We start from the raw sequence: 15,459 nt of genomic DNA, 5'->3' as shown, positions 1-15,459 counted from the left end.
TGCCGTTGAGCAGGTTGGGTATTTCCAGGGAAGAATATATATATTACATCATCCCGGCTTTTTGCAGATTCTTTTGGATGATTGTGTCAATCACGCTTGATATGACAAGTTGTACCTAAATTGATTCTTAATACAACTTAAAATAGAGAACAAAAAAATGTATCACCTGATTTGTATCGGTAGCACACGTCTCATGCATATAGATCGTCTTCTTATCTGGATTTAGATTTAGTTCCGCGAATTTTAGTTTTATGAAAGCCACCGCTTCTTCGTAGTTTTGCCCACCTAAAACGCTATTCAGTGAGCACTTAAACGTCATTTGTCATACTGCTGGTTGTCTTCATAATCCCAGCGCATGATAGGATGCCCCAATTGTATAGTTGGGTCGAAACGACATGAAGCACGGTGCAGTTGTGTAAGCGGTTGCGCTCGAAGCGGAAACAGCGAACAATCGAAATGGTGGGCCATCAAGAATTGCAGCGATGAATGATGCTAACAAGGGTCCCAACTCGATCCGCTAGCCCCACCGTGTTGTACACAACTGCACAATTATCGAGGAATCGAGGTGGGAGCATCGCGAACTGCAGCAATGAACAGGGGTAGCAAAGGTTCTCACTCGATCCTAACCGCTACGCTTCACCGCACCGTTTCGAGCGCAGTCGCCTACGCAAGTACACCGTGCTTCATGTCGTTTTGACCCGACTATATATGTTTTCCTTATCAAACCTGAGGATGATTCGATCTTCTGAGATCATGAGGTTTCCTGGATTTTATTTATTTTGCTCCAACTATGTGATGTACACATATATACTTACTATATACTCTCGTACGTCTGCGATCGAAGATTAGAGACGCCGCCGCGTTTGCCAAGGAAAGTAAAATAGGGTGGGCCGGACACGTGATGCGCTTTAATGAAAATCGTTAGACCAGAGCCGTGAGCGACTGGGTTCCCCGCGATATTAAGCGCACTACAGGATGACCGCCGACCCGATGGTCAGATTTCTTCACGAAGTCCTTCAAAGAAAAATATGATGCTCTTCGTGTCCTACGCGAAAGGAGGAACCACTGGGCTACTCTGGCACGCGATCGGGACAAATGGAAGAATTACTGGCGCCCGCTCGATCAACGGGAGTCAAGGTGAACAAGGTGATATACTTGTATAGTATGCATGTATACTTATGCATATTACTTTGCTGATGATTACTTGCCTTCCGTAATGGTAGTTAGAACTAACCATCCAGTGAATATCAAGAAATTGAAGTTATACAGCAGGAATTTTAACGACACCGACGTTACTACATCTGCATTCCTGATATAAGCAGTATCAGTCGATCATTGCAGCACAGTAGCGAACGAAGGTTTAGCACGTTCTACCTCCTCGAACTCTTGCTCTGATTTTTAGTTTTATTTTGGTTAAAACTAGTTAATGGGCAGGTGTAGCGCAATCGGTAAGAGGTCCGCTGTGGCCGCACAGTTGATGGTTCGAAGCCCAACCTTTGATCCCTCTGGGGTCAAGAAATTAATGAGAGGCTTATCTGGGAGGATAAAAACACTGACTTGATACATCGCCTGGCCCCCACAGGTCATTGTCTAGGCCAACATGCATTCATAAAAACCTCAACGATTACGAATCTTTCAGTAAAACACGTTGGTGCATCCTAAGTGGATTGACGCCATAGACTTTATCGTTATTTTTTTAGTGCATACATGCATTGCACTCATTTTTATGAGTCCACTCAGTTGCCTAATTTCAATGAAGTTCTCTGTGTCGCCGTCCTTCATTCCTGGATCTCTTGTCACTTTTTACAAAAAGAAAACATCTACAGAATTTGTGATCCATGTTCACTGACGGTATCCTCCAGTTTACGGAAATTACGGATTTCTATGAAGAGTTCGGGAGTGCTTAGTAAAAATTTCAGCATCTGGCGACGACATCCTCGACAATTATCAATTTTATAGAGTCTTTTGTATTTTTGCCTTAAACTGTCCGCTTCGACCGATTCCATCTAATCGAATTGAAACATAAAGCAGCAATATGTCGATCTGTCAGTCCTGACAAATATTCCTATAGACACCCTTAAAATCTGTACCTCAATGTTGAAAAGGGCTGTAAAGGCTAAAAGGGCTAAAAGAGGCTACAAGGACTAAAAGGGCTAAAAGGACTGGCTAAAAAGAAGTCTTTTGCTCTGTGTGGCAGGACAAAGAGTACCTCAAACTTGACACTGGGTATGGAGAAAATGACCTCGAGCAGTTCAACATTTCCCAGTATGGATATGATCACGATATGTGCGAGTACTCGTAAAGGAGCCGACTCCCTCGAGCTTCAGATGGTAAAATTAGCAGCGTAGTATACGATAAAGTTTTTGTTTGGGAAAATGATTTTCGAATTTCTTTAATTGTCTCAAAATCTCACAGAAAAATGCGCTTTTTAGCGAAGAGACAACGCTGCTTTTTTCTTACCCCCACACTTTTTTTGCTTGACAATGATTTTCTAACGAGGTTTTTTTTTTAAATTCCGAGTAAGAAGATAAAATAAAAAAATAACTAAGAAACAAATAAGCTAAACAATTTACTTGTAGCAATGATGATATTGATAGCGTTTAGTTTGTCAAGCGGACTTTATTAAAGGCATCACCCCACGAATCTGAGGTGGTACGGATTTCAGGTGGAGTATTCGTATATGGGATAGTAGATTATCGGGGGATGGGGGTGATTCCATCCATTTCTTCCTAATTGCCGTAAAAAACGGTCTGGAAGATGCGGCGCGTGCACACGGCCGGGGCGCTCCAATTGAACTCGTCGCGGAAAATTGCGCCCCGGAGCGCTCGAAGCCGCCGTTTAGGCATAACCCAACTGAAACCCGCACCCCGAATTCGTGCGGTGATGCCTTTGGGCGGAAAGTTACCTATGGGATTTTAAGGTAAATAATTTTAGACTTTTTCATTAATTTGATTATTAGATGTTGAAAGTGTATGTGTCCATCCCATCGTTCTGCTTTTTTTGTGTTGTGTTCTTGTGTCGAATTAGTTAGTTTAATCTTATTTTATGATAATTTTACTGTACCTCTTCGTCGTTTGAGTTTATCATGAAATTCAAACACTTACCGCTCATAAGATCTAAGAAAAAGTGAGGAAAATAAGAAGTGATGAAAGGATTTAGGAAGATTATAATGAAATGAAATAGTGGCAAAAATACTCTGCTTACCTTCATAATCGGGGAATGCCGTTGTTATATTGACACGTTTAATTTTCTCCATAAAAAGATCTTTTTTATTCAAAAATAAAATCATTGCCGTAGATAAAAACCATGTGCTGTTGCAAATTGAGTTGAATAACTGCATAGATTCTATCATACGATTCTGAAACCCATAATTGTGATGAATGGGATCCGCTAAAAAAAAAGAAAGGAATGCCATAGAAGGGCTATGGATTATTCATTTATTTATTTATTTATTGAAAACAGTTGCAGGTGTGGCATAAAACAAAACAAAAAACACAAGATGGAACAGAGCTCACTAGAATTTCGCCTGAATTTTACACAACAAGACTGGTCCTATAAAGTATTAATTTTTGAAATGATAGAAAGTTCTTCAGCAGTTCCTGAATCCATGGAAGCAGCTGAGATTTAGCTCTTAATTAAGGAGAAACTGGGATCTCTTTCTTTCTTAGGGTTCCACACCTCTTGAAATCTCTTGAAATCTCTTGTCCTCTTCCTACGACTTTGTTGTTGAGGGCGGCCAACTTCCTTTCACACCATCGTTTTACACTCAGGATGGTTCTGGATTCTTTTTTTTGTACTGTTAAGTACTCTTCAACGATTCCTTGTTACGGAACCACTTCACCAATGTTTCCATTCCACAAATATTTGTTATCTCCTCTAACATACTCTATTCTGTTGCTTACCGTGGTCTCATCTTCGAATAACACTTGATCATATTCACTGATAGCGGTAATAAAAATTATAGACTCTACGTTATCAAAACAATGAATCCATTTGCGTCTTTCGGAACGTTGCCCACCTACATCGAACACTCTGAAATGTTAAAATATAGCAGTACTGAGAAGAACTGCTGATTTTATAGCGAAGCGTCCATAAATTGAAGAGAAACACCGGATGAATAGTGGAATATAGCAAGTATACGAAAAGTTTTGATAAGGTCTTAGAAAAATTCTCCTCTCTCTGTGAAAAGCTCGACTGCACAAGTCCTCGACTCCCATTAAATGCATCACCCCACGAATCTGAGGTGGTACGGAGGATTTCAGGTGGAGTATTCGTATACGGGATGGTAGATTATGAAGGGATGGGTGATCGCGTCCATTTCTTCCTAATTCCCGTAAAAAAACGGCCCGGAAGATACGACTTCGAGCGTTCCGGGGCGCTCTATTTTCTACAACGAGTTCGATTGGAGCGCGCCAGTCGTGTGCACGCGCCACAACTTCCGGACCGCTTTTTACGGGGATTAGAAGAAAATGGACGGAATCACCCACCTCTCCATAATCTACGATCCCGTATACGAATAATCCACCTGAAATCCGCGCCACCTCAGATTCCTGGGGGTGATGCGTTTAAAAGTGTGTTCCTGAATGCTACTTATTGAATCAACACTTTTATCTTGTCCATGAAAACATATTACATTTCTTATGTTATATATCCTTACATATTACATTTTATTTACACTTATTACGTATTACAGTACATACGTAGCATACCGTTATTAGAATGGCTACTTGTTTTCTTTTGAATTTTGAAAGAAATTTCAAACATCAATTCAAACATCCGGGTGCGAAATCAAGTTTGAAAATTCTTTTAATAGTGTTCTAACTTTCATCAATGGTTATATTTCTGATAAAATGAGCGAAAAAAAAGAGAAGAAAAAACTGGATTTTTTTCTTGGAAATTTGAAGAAAGTCTCATTGATCACTGAAAACGGTGGAGGCAGGCACCATAACATGTCCGACGTTGGTTGATTAGAAGGTTTGCGTGTTTTCTTCTTTTCTTTTTTGTTTTTTTTTATTTTTTATATTATTCAAACAACGCAAGATTTTCCACAAAGGAATGTTAGAATTTCCAGTGGATTTAATTTTCGTCTCTTCCTGATATTTCACAGAATACAACGTATAAATTAGCATATAGATTGACCTTACCTTAATAAGCTCATAGTAGACGCATTTTGCAGTATTAAAGATAATTCGGGAAGCTCGTGGTTGATAAAATAATTCAAATCCATCTCAATGCCCAATTATCCAATGAAGTCTCGGCCAAATTCACTAACTTGGATTCCTCCGTGGAATCTCTGAACTCCACCGGGAAATCTCCAGACTCCACCGGGGAATCTCTGGACTGAGTATCAGTTCGTTTCCTAGCTATTAAAATACCGATGACATCTACCGTTGTGTTCTGACGTGATGAAATTTTGCTACTGATTTGTACACAACAGATTGATAGAGGTTTTGCTTAATCTTTGGTCTAGTACGGTACTATACAGTATGAAAGCATTTTTTCACCATTAACATATTCCATTGAGAAAGAATTATAAACTAACTACTGACGTATACATAGTTTATTCCTAAATCCTCGCACATTATTTGTTTCCTGCTGTGCTTTAATCTCATGGATTTTGTTGTTGTTGATTCTTTTCGATACTCCTTACCATTACCAAATCAACTGCTAGGTACAAGACAAATACTATTCGTTACAGGAGTTCTAGGAAGTAGCCAGGTTCCTCTTTTTTGACTGGTAGACCCAAAAAAAGGGGAAAAAGTGAATAACCTGAAATCTAGCTCCTTTATTTTAAATTTCACTTCCACCACTCCTGTTGTTGCGACTCGAGAGTATAAAATGTCCTGTTCTGATGGTCTATAACCGGGTTCGCTTACTCTAGCACATGAGTCGAGGAAACTGGAAATAGAGTTGGAATCCAGAACATTAAAGGGGAAAAAAAGAAGACAAAAAAAAAGAAGAAAAAAGACTGAGAAATTGATAAAATCGGCGTGCACCAGAAGAGGATAATGAAAGAACTGGAGCACTAGGGCTTTAAATACTAGTAGATGGAATATGAATATACTAGCTTACTATTTAGCTGAATCGGTTAACTGGTACTCGCTACGCATTTCGAACGCTTTCTTCACTCCCGGATCGGACCTAAATGTTTATACAATACTGTTTATACTACTGTTTATACTACTGTTTATCCTACTGTTTATACTACTGTTTATACTATTTATGAGTAATGAGCATAGCTTTTTACACAAGAATGTTACGTGGTTTTACGTATGCTACGGATATGATTTATAGACATGGGGGCGATAATTACTTCACATCATATCAAGCTCTCTGTAGTGGCGCGGTAATTTTGTTACCTGCATTCTCTAAGTCCTCTCTTCTTGGAAACTCGACATTAGGAATTGTATTTATGTTTCTTTCTTATAACAACAAGGTTTTGATGAAACCTCTGAACCCCTTTGTTACTTTCTTTTATATAAATATAAATATAAATAAACAAGTAAACAAATGTACCTGCAATAAACATGGTAATTCTTCGCCAGAAAACGATAAAAAACGCGGTTTTACAGTTTCTTCTTTTTTTTCTTTTTTTTTCTTTCTTTTTCTTTTTTCTAACTTGATTCACTCCGCTCTATATCATTCATTACACATGGAAATCGGTCGATTTGTGATAAAAAGATCTTTCATTAATTCCCTGTAGACGTAAATAATCCCTTGTAAAGGTATAAATTCTGTATAAGCGAATAATTTTCCTTTCATTCTTATTTTTATGATAAAATATTATATGGATGTTCTATATTATACGGATATTCTCTATTTTTTTGTACATAACTGTGTCAATGTTGTACTAAAACAGCGGAGGGATCGCCTAGCTGTGGTTTGATTCGTTTCGATCGGATCACGCTATGCGTAGAAGTGCGGAAGAAGAATTTTAAAGGGATCCGTCGTATTCTATCAAAAAAACAAAAAAAAAAACAATTATTTTGTAGATTTCTGACGCCATCAAACCGGTGCCAAATTCTTAGCTCAGGATCAATCAAACAATAATGTATAATTAGTCAAACAAGTTTGGACCTATCTTACTGGTTTTTTTTTTTTAATTCGACTGTAACACAGAAAAGCTGGTAAAGAACTGTACTAATTATAACAAAAATTATTTATATAAAGAAAAATTTAAGATCTTCAAAGAAAGGTAAGGGCTCACATTTTGATACCGTATGGAAATGATCTGTGTGTATGTAACTTATTATTAAAAAAAAAAGAGAAAAAACTCTACCAGAGCGATTGAATCGCCTTCGATACTTCCTCGGTCAGCGGTTCGGACTCTTCACCCATCTCTTGTATTCGGAGCACAACAGCTTTTTCTTTCTAAAACATGCAAATAATTGAGCTACTGTAGTATTTAGTGAATTCGTTTTAAGAAAATTGTTTAAATACAGTTTTTTTCTAAGGCTGACTGCGATATATCAGTTATATCGCGGACAAAATTACTGGTTACTAGTTAGATGTTGCCCTGACTTTTGCGCAATCTCGCTTTTCAATTGCAAATCTTAGTAGATCAATTAGTTCAATCATCTTTTTTTTTGAAAGCTGTTTCAGTCCACCTTTTTGGAATACAATAAAAGTTTCAGAAAAAAAAAATAAAGGAAAGAAATAAAACCAAAAAGAAAAACAAGAAGATCCGTTGTCAGCTAAGATATGAAGCTTACCTTGATTTATTATTAATTTATGGATTTTAGAAAATTGAAACTATTTCTTATTCTTGAAAAAGGTCATTTTTCCACGTTAAAAAACCTCTTTTCGCTCTAAAATCAAACCCACTATCCCACAAGAGGTAGTATCCTAAGTTTTCAGGAAAGGTGAATCCGTTGGTGCACGAATTTTCCCTCCCATATCATAAAATCTTGTGTTTTGGAGAGTCTTTGAGATGAGTTTTCTTTTCTTTACGCTATCTATGTATATATACACACAGAATATACAGTGAATTCTGCAAAACTAGCTTGCTAGGTGAAACAGAATATGAAAATATGAAATTTTCCAGACAGTTATGAAGGGGATCAGATAAGGAGGGATAGAAAATGTTCGTGTTTGTTCAGGTTCCTCTAAATAATGGATAATATTACCGAGTGTTCAAGAAAAATACAGCAAACCTCTTTTTGGCTGTCTTCCAAAGGTATGTGCAAAACGTTGTCCATTGCCTGTAAAATTTAATATTCTAAAACATTTTAATCGTTTTTAACTCATGAAGCAAAGTAAGGCTTCTTCTTATTCGGATGCACCTTTAAAATTGTACACATTGAAGTGACAAGATTATTGTAGACGATTGCTTTCTTCTCATTAATTTCCTCTTCAGTGAATCCATTACTGTGTAGAATTCTACAAAAATGAAGATTAAAATATTACGGAAAAATTATCAAAATTATTGCGGAATGCATAAGAGGAAAGAAGAATGAAGCCGAAGCCGAACACTTACTGCATTTGTTTGAGCACAGTAGATTTTCCACATTCACCGGCACCTGAAACGGATGAGGATGTCATTCATGTTGTTCCTCGTGGACTCCTTGTCCTATCCTCATAAAGTGACTAAGATTCTGATCCAGCTATGTGAGACATGTTGAAAGAATTGTTCAAAATAAAATTCTTAAAAATAAATTAAATAAAAAAAATACATAAATATATATAAAATGAATAATATAAATAAAAATATAAAAATATAATATAAATAAAAATGTTAGTAATAATAAGACAAATAATATAATATATAAAAATAATAAATTAAATTAAATTAAATTAAATGAGTATAAATTTCTTCCTAAATGATATTTGTTCGGTTGGTAATAAATTTTGTCTCACAGTCCAAATTGCCACAAACCTATAATCTAATCTAACTTATATGGTTTCCTGTTCGCTTGAGACTCATATGATTTTATTTAGATTTTTTATCTAAAGGTGACGTTTCGGTTTGTTTCCTTTTCTTTCCCTCCTCAATGCCTGGAATATAGAATCGAGGATGGCAAGAACCTTATCTGACCAGCTACGAAGGCTCTGCTTCCAATTTTGTATCGTATAGGGCCGGCGTAGCGCAATCGGTGAGAGGTTCCGCTGCGTCTGCACGATCGATCGTAGGTTCGAGTCCGCCCTAGTGCTCAGTGCTCACCAAGCCTTTCATCCCTCCCCGGGGTCGATAAATTGGTACCAAACTTGTCTGGGAGGATAAAAACACTGACTTGACCCATCGGCTAGCCCCCGCAAGTCATTGTACGGGCCAGTTACACGTTCGTAAACCTCAAACGATTCTGAATTGAGGTGGACGTGGTGGTGGGTCCTAAGCGGATTGATTAACGCTAGACACTTCATCCTTTATCCTTCGTATGGATAATGATCAGAAAACGAGAACTCTACTTTGGGGCCGAATGGACTTGCGCTGCCGCTGCCGTAGTAAGGAGATTAGCGGAAATTGAACAGCACTCTTAAATCCGAAGGAATCGAGGGACATTTTACGGATAATCTTTGGTCTTTTGGTTCTATGCTGTCTGAGAACAAGAACCGATCTTTGTCCAACAAGATCCAGACTTTAAGATCAAAAATGATTTCTAGTCCTTGTATGGTGATCTACTAAGAGAAAGAAAGAGCGAATTTTGTCCAGATGTTATCTTCAGGAAGTTTGTAGAAATCTCATCAATAGGACTCTTTTTCTCCCAAGAGTTCAGAGATAGAAAAAATTTCTTAGGGGCCCATTTCCCATCCATACCTCTTATAGCTGTTGGCCGATTCTATTCTATTCATTTTTCATTCTATTCTATTCTCGCTTTATTTTCTCTGCTATGTTGTCCCAATGTCCCATCATGCAGAATTACAGCGCGCTCGCATTTTTCTTATTAATGCAACCATATATAAACTCGGTGAGACGGAATAACAAATGCGTTGACTATTTTCATTACGACCACATTTTGGTGCCATGCTACCCCTCATTAAAGCTTGGCAAACGCTAAAGAAGGTCCCGAAGGTCCCGTCAGATTCAAAGAGAAAGAGCAACTTTTTTTTATAGATGTTACCTTCAGGAAATGTAGTAATGTTATCAAATGGGCCGTTTTTCTTCCAAGAGTTCAGGAATTCTTGACCGGATCGAAAAATTAAACTATAAAAAAAAACTTGGGACCCACGAGATAACGACAAAAACTAAAAACATAAGCTTCATTTCTCTTGCTTTTGAAAGCTGGAATGTAACCGTAATTTTCAATGAAATTCTTTTTTGAAAAAACTTTGAAAAATGAAAAAAATGAAGATACATGGAAGGAATATTTCCTCCACATTTTTTGTGAGGGTTTCTCCTGCTTCTGATACGATTAGAAATTTGAGATCACCTTATATTACAATATCTCTTCTTTAAGTTTTCATTAAATCCAATAAATTTTCCAAATTTTTTTCAAGAATTAACTAGTGGATGATCAAAAATGGGTATGCTGGTCGGCTAAACAGAAATAACGGCCAGGAAGATCTAAAAGGTGTCGAATAATTAAATATAAGATTGTTTCAGGCTGAAAAGGGTCCCAGTCCCAATAAAGCTAATAAATTCAGGCTAATTAAGGTCCCATCTAGAAATCTCGTTGGCACACTAATAGAAATCATAAACAGTGGTGTGGCAAGGTTCCGAGACACGAGGACATTCGAATTACGAATAGATTAGGTGTAGATAAAATAGAAAAATAAGATAAATAAATAGAGAGATAAATAAGAGAGATGGATCTATATGGAATTCATTGCAGAAAATTAGAACAATGATGTCAGTGGCATAAATAGATCTCCAGAGAGGTTATTTCAGAAATTTTGCATGAAAGAATAGTAATTGACGTCGTTCCAGAGGGACATACGCTGGATGTTTTTTTTTTTCGAGGAAGTCTGATTTTAGTTTTATTGTTATTCTACAAAATATGTGACTGGCTGCTGTTTTCCTTCACCTACCAAGTAATAAAAGCTTCACTATGCTCGATCCGGCTCTTTTGTCCTGATTAATCTGCTTCTCGATCGCCTTATTCCTCGCTGCCAATTCTTGATTCTCCTGACTCTGGCACGATCCCATCCGCTGAAATGTGGCGGTTACAACTAGAAATAACTGACATACATCTTTGTCAAAACGATATAAAGGCATCACCCCACGAATCTGAGGTGGTAAGGATTTCTGGTGGAGTATTCGTATACGGGATCGTCGGTTATTGAGAGAAGGGTGATTCCGTTCATTTCTTCCTAATTGCCGTAAAAAACGGCCCAGAAGATGCGGCGCGTGCACAAGGCTGGCGCGCTCCAATCGAACTCCTTGTAGAAAATAGCGCGCCGGAACGCTCGAAGCCATATCTTCCAGGCCGTTTTCTACGGCAATTAGGAAGAAATGAACGGAATCACCGTTCTCTCAATAACCGACGATCCCGTATACGAATACTCCACCGGAAATCCGTACCACTCCAGATTCGTGGGGTGATGCCTATAAAGCACGGACAGTTCCGTAAGAGGTGGGATCAAGGCGAACTGCAGCAATGAACGGTGGTAGTGAGGGTCCTCACTCGATCCGAACCGCTACGCTCCACCGCTCCCGCTTACGCAACTGTCCGTGCTTTATGTCGTTTCGACCCGATTATAAGGAAATTTGACAGTGACAGTTCCCGATAGATTTAAGCAAGAGCGAATGAATGAAGAGCATCAAAATCCATCATCAATCACAACTTCAATCCACGAATTATTTACACTACACATAATATCTTGCGGAACTGGAAGAAACAATAATTTATAATAGTAGAAACAGTCACAAACAGGGGGAACGCAATGTTCTACAAAACATCCGACTCCTATACTGGATCTACATTTGTGTCTTTAGAAAAGAATAAACCTGACATCGTTTACGTTCAACCAAGAAAAAAATTCTTTAATCAACAACTATCAGCTTGAACCAAACATCGAAGGTCCCATTTCAGTCCTATTTTATTCCCGATTTTTTTTTCTTGCTCAGTGGAATGTTTTTTTTCAAAATTTAGGTGAGATACATTATCGTTGTACTTTGTGTATCCATGAGAATGTGTTACAAGTACAATTTACAAGTTGGTGAAGTTAGTTATCAAGAAATTCCTGAGTAGATGACGGCGAGCTACTCATTATCGAGGACATCAATTGTTTGAAAGTGTAATTTTTTTAAAAAATTTTTAGAAGTGTACCAAATGAAATGAGCATTTCTTTTACTATTTCTTTTATCCTGGATTTTTTACCATTATATGTTTAAAAAAAGTACCAGCTAATATAAATTCTATAGGTGGATGTAGCGCAGTCGGTAAGAGATTCCGCTGTGGTTACAGCATTGTCGACCAGAGGTTCAGTTCCACCCTAGTGCCAACCAACGCTTTTATCTCCACAGTCGAAAAATTGGTACCAGACTTGCCAGGGAGGATAAAAACACTGATTTGACGGCATCGGTAAGCCCCCGATACTAATCATATAGGCCACTTAAGCGTTCGTAAACTTCAAATGATTCCTGAAAACGCTTCCGAAGCATCCCAAGTAGGTTGATTAAAGCCAGGCACTTAGTCATTTCTAGTAAAACTCCGTCTTTGAAAATCCCTACGTCCCTGTGCTGAAGTCTCAAGCGTTGAGAAATTGTTTTCAGTGGTTGATATGAATTTTTTTCCGCTCGATCACAAAAAAACGTGGCAAAGAAAACGTCGCCATTCATTCCATGATTGCTTTTCTTATTACGTATTAACGGGATTAGTCCGTAGTTATTGCAAAAAGAAAAGTTGAAGCAGGTGACTGCGCTTCTATGGACAGCTGAAATAGCTGTTCTGAAGAACCGAATCCTACTTATTCCGGTAATTTTTCTATCAAAGAGGATCGAATCAGAAGTAAATTTTGCGACAGTTTTGCTACAGAACTCGGAAATCCCTCGCAATTTCGATAAACGATGCTTCTTATTACACAGCTGCTCTCCTTTTCTTTATAAAAATAAGACAAATTTTGATAGAATACAAATATATATTATAAATAAAAATAGAATACTAAAAAAGCCATTTGCGTTTGTCTTTAAGAAAAACTGTATTGGAATGGAAAACATATGAGTTCATTTTAGTCGTATAGTCGAGTCAAAACGGTATCAAGCACTGTGCGCGGTGCATACAACGCGATGTAGCCAGCCGATCGAGATGGGACCCTTGTTGGCATCATTCATCGCTGCAATTCGTGACGCTCTCACCTCGACTCCGACCGCTACGCTCCACCGCCGAGCTTCGAGCGCCCCGCTTACGCAACCGCACCGAGCATCATGTCGATTTGACCCGACTACAGTTACCTCCTATACTTCCGCAAAAATAACAGGGTCCCTACATTTTGAAGAGAGTACATGGAAAGCTCTCAGAGCTAGTATATAAGGATGCAAGATATTCCTGGAAGTTAAAAAAGACAAATAAATTATTGTGCGCCTAAAATATATTTCGAATAAGGAGAATTTTAGAATGAGAATCTATTTTTAAGAATAAGAATTGTATATGTTTATCCACATTTATATTTATTATCATTTATTATTATTATTCATTTATTTATGTAAAAGAGTACCTTGATTTTTTTTCGTGGAAGAGGTAGAATTATGAGCGAGATATACTTAGCATTATTTTTGGTTTTTTTTGGATTTTCTTAAACATTAAGCAATGATATTTTGTTCCAAATTCAGTACACAGTCCGCTACAAACGTGTTCAGCCGGGAGAGCGCACGTTGCGGCAGACGCGTCGCGGAATCCCTGCTTTGGAAATATTTGGTGCCAACTGCAGTATATGTAATAAGAATCAGCGTGTTGATGATTTTTTTAAAAATTGTATTCTCGAAAAAGCGTCATTTACTCACAGAACAACCGAACAACCGAAATTTCCTCAGTTCATTTCTTTTCTCGCTTTCCGAACTCCCACCTCGTTTAGGAACATCTGCCTCTAATACATACTTGAATTACAAAAAAAAAAATCAAAAATTATCAATATGAGGAGTTCTTGGCATGGATATTTCTTTTAACATTCTTTTGACATTTTCGCAATGAAGTGTTATTAGCAAATACTTGGTACATTCACTTTTTTTACATTCACATAAAATAAGGTGCTGGAAAAGGGAAACCACATTCTGAATCTCTTTCTATATGGTTGGTTCAGTCGTTCAGTTTCCAGAAAAATTTCGTCATTCTCACATTTTTTCTCACATTCAAATTTTGTTGCTTCCAGTAGTTTTCAAGGGAAGAACGTGGTAGAGGATAACATCGGTTTATCCTCAAAGGGGGATAAGGTGAATATTTGATCTCAATAAAAAATATTGAAGAAATAAATATTTGTACCAGTTAAGAACATTTAATATTTTGTAAACGGTCGAGAGAGAGTACAAGATAGTTATTGATCTAAAAATAAGAGCAAGAATAACAGCAGAAATCAAATGGGGAGGGGTTTATCGTTGGCCCAGTTCTAAGGCCCTAACAGGCACTAGAAGCAGTGGAAGCGGAATCCTGGATCTAGCAGGCGAGGAAGCAATGGAATCAGAATCCATTCGTACTGAAACGTCGAGTGTTAAAAGATTTTCAGGAAAAAAAAGTGTGCGGCGTACCACATCCTGATATTTTAGGTCTCACAACGGCAACACAATTCAACACAAACTCAGTACAGTTGCCGGCGAATCGATACCACAGCCTCTCCACCCCGGAAAGCCTTAGCAACGGGTAATCGAGGAGTAAGTCACGTGAAACCACCACGGGTGGAGGAAGGAGGAGGAGGAGGAGGAGGAGGAGGAGGGGGGGGGGGGGAGATTTCTAATCGGGACAGCTTTTGTCCTATGACATTTCTTCTCTACACATAACATACTGCTTGAGATAAAACACACACGGAGGTCACAGTGCTCGGCGGACGCGCGTTGAGGATTATTTATTCCTAGCACTTCGCGAAAATCCAATGGAAAAAAGTTTATCCTTTCAAGAAAAAAAAAGAAAAAGAAATCCAAAAAACGGGGAAAACTTCTCGAATAAAACACGGATTTACCGAGGTCACAGTGCTCGGCGGACGCGCATTGAGGACTATTTATTCGTAGCAATTCGCGAAAATCCAATGGAAAACAAGTTCATCTTTTCTGGAAAAAAAAAAGAAATTCGAAAAACGGAGGAAACTTCTCGAAAAGCTATCGAATTCTCAGCTTTAAAAGCAATGGAAGTAAACTCGTAGGCGGCGATTAATGGCTTAACCAGGGGGAATGAGCGGCGCCAGCGAGCAGTTCGCCGATGATTTTACTCCTCAGTTGATTAACAGAATCATGTACGATGAAGGTAATACGGCTGATTAGTCTCGCTTCTCCAACATAATTGTGTGTGTGTAACTCCGTGAGTGAGCTCTGGTTAAAAATCAGTTGTGTATTAATTCGCGTATTACTTATTTCTAACCCGTGAAAGAGTAAAAGAG

General features: G+C 38.1%; 1 protein-coding gene across 1 annotated transcript; it reads right to left on the bottom strand.

Moving 5' to 3' along the window:
- Positions 1 to 43: 43 nt before the first annotated feature.
- On the bottom strand, positions 44 to 11,083 carry RB195_012776 (uncharacterized protein; the record flags this gene model as incomplete). The annotated part of the gene is made up of 11 exons (XM_064202314.1): positions 44 to 115; positions 167 to 285; positions 3,205 to 3,358; positions 3,903 to 4,032; positions 5,770 to 5,898; positions 6,073 to 6,141; positions 7,280 to 7,371; positions 8,154 to 8,201; positions 8,283 to 8,379; positions 8,477 to 8,519; positions 10,966 to 11,083. The coding sequence occupies 11 exons, from the start codon at positions 11,081 to 11,083 to the stop codon at positions 44 to 46; spliced, it is 1,071 nt and encodes a 356-aa protein (XP_064058195.1).
- Positions 11,084 to 15,459: the final 4,376 nt, after the last annotated feature.

This window comes from Necator americanus, chromosome V (assembly GCF_031761385.1).
Source record: "Necator americanus strain Aroian chromosome V, whole genome shotgun sequence".
NCBI lineage: Eukaryota > Metazoa > Nematoda > Chromadorea > Rhabditida > Ancylostomatidae > Necator > Necator americanus.
This window is presented reverse-complemented; position numbering and strand designations above follow the sequence as displayed.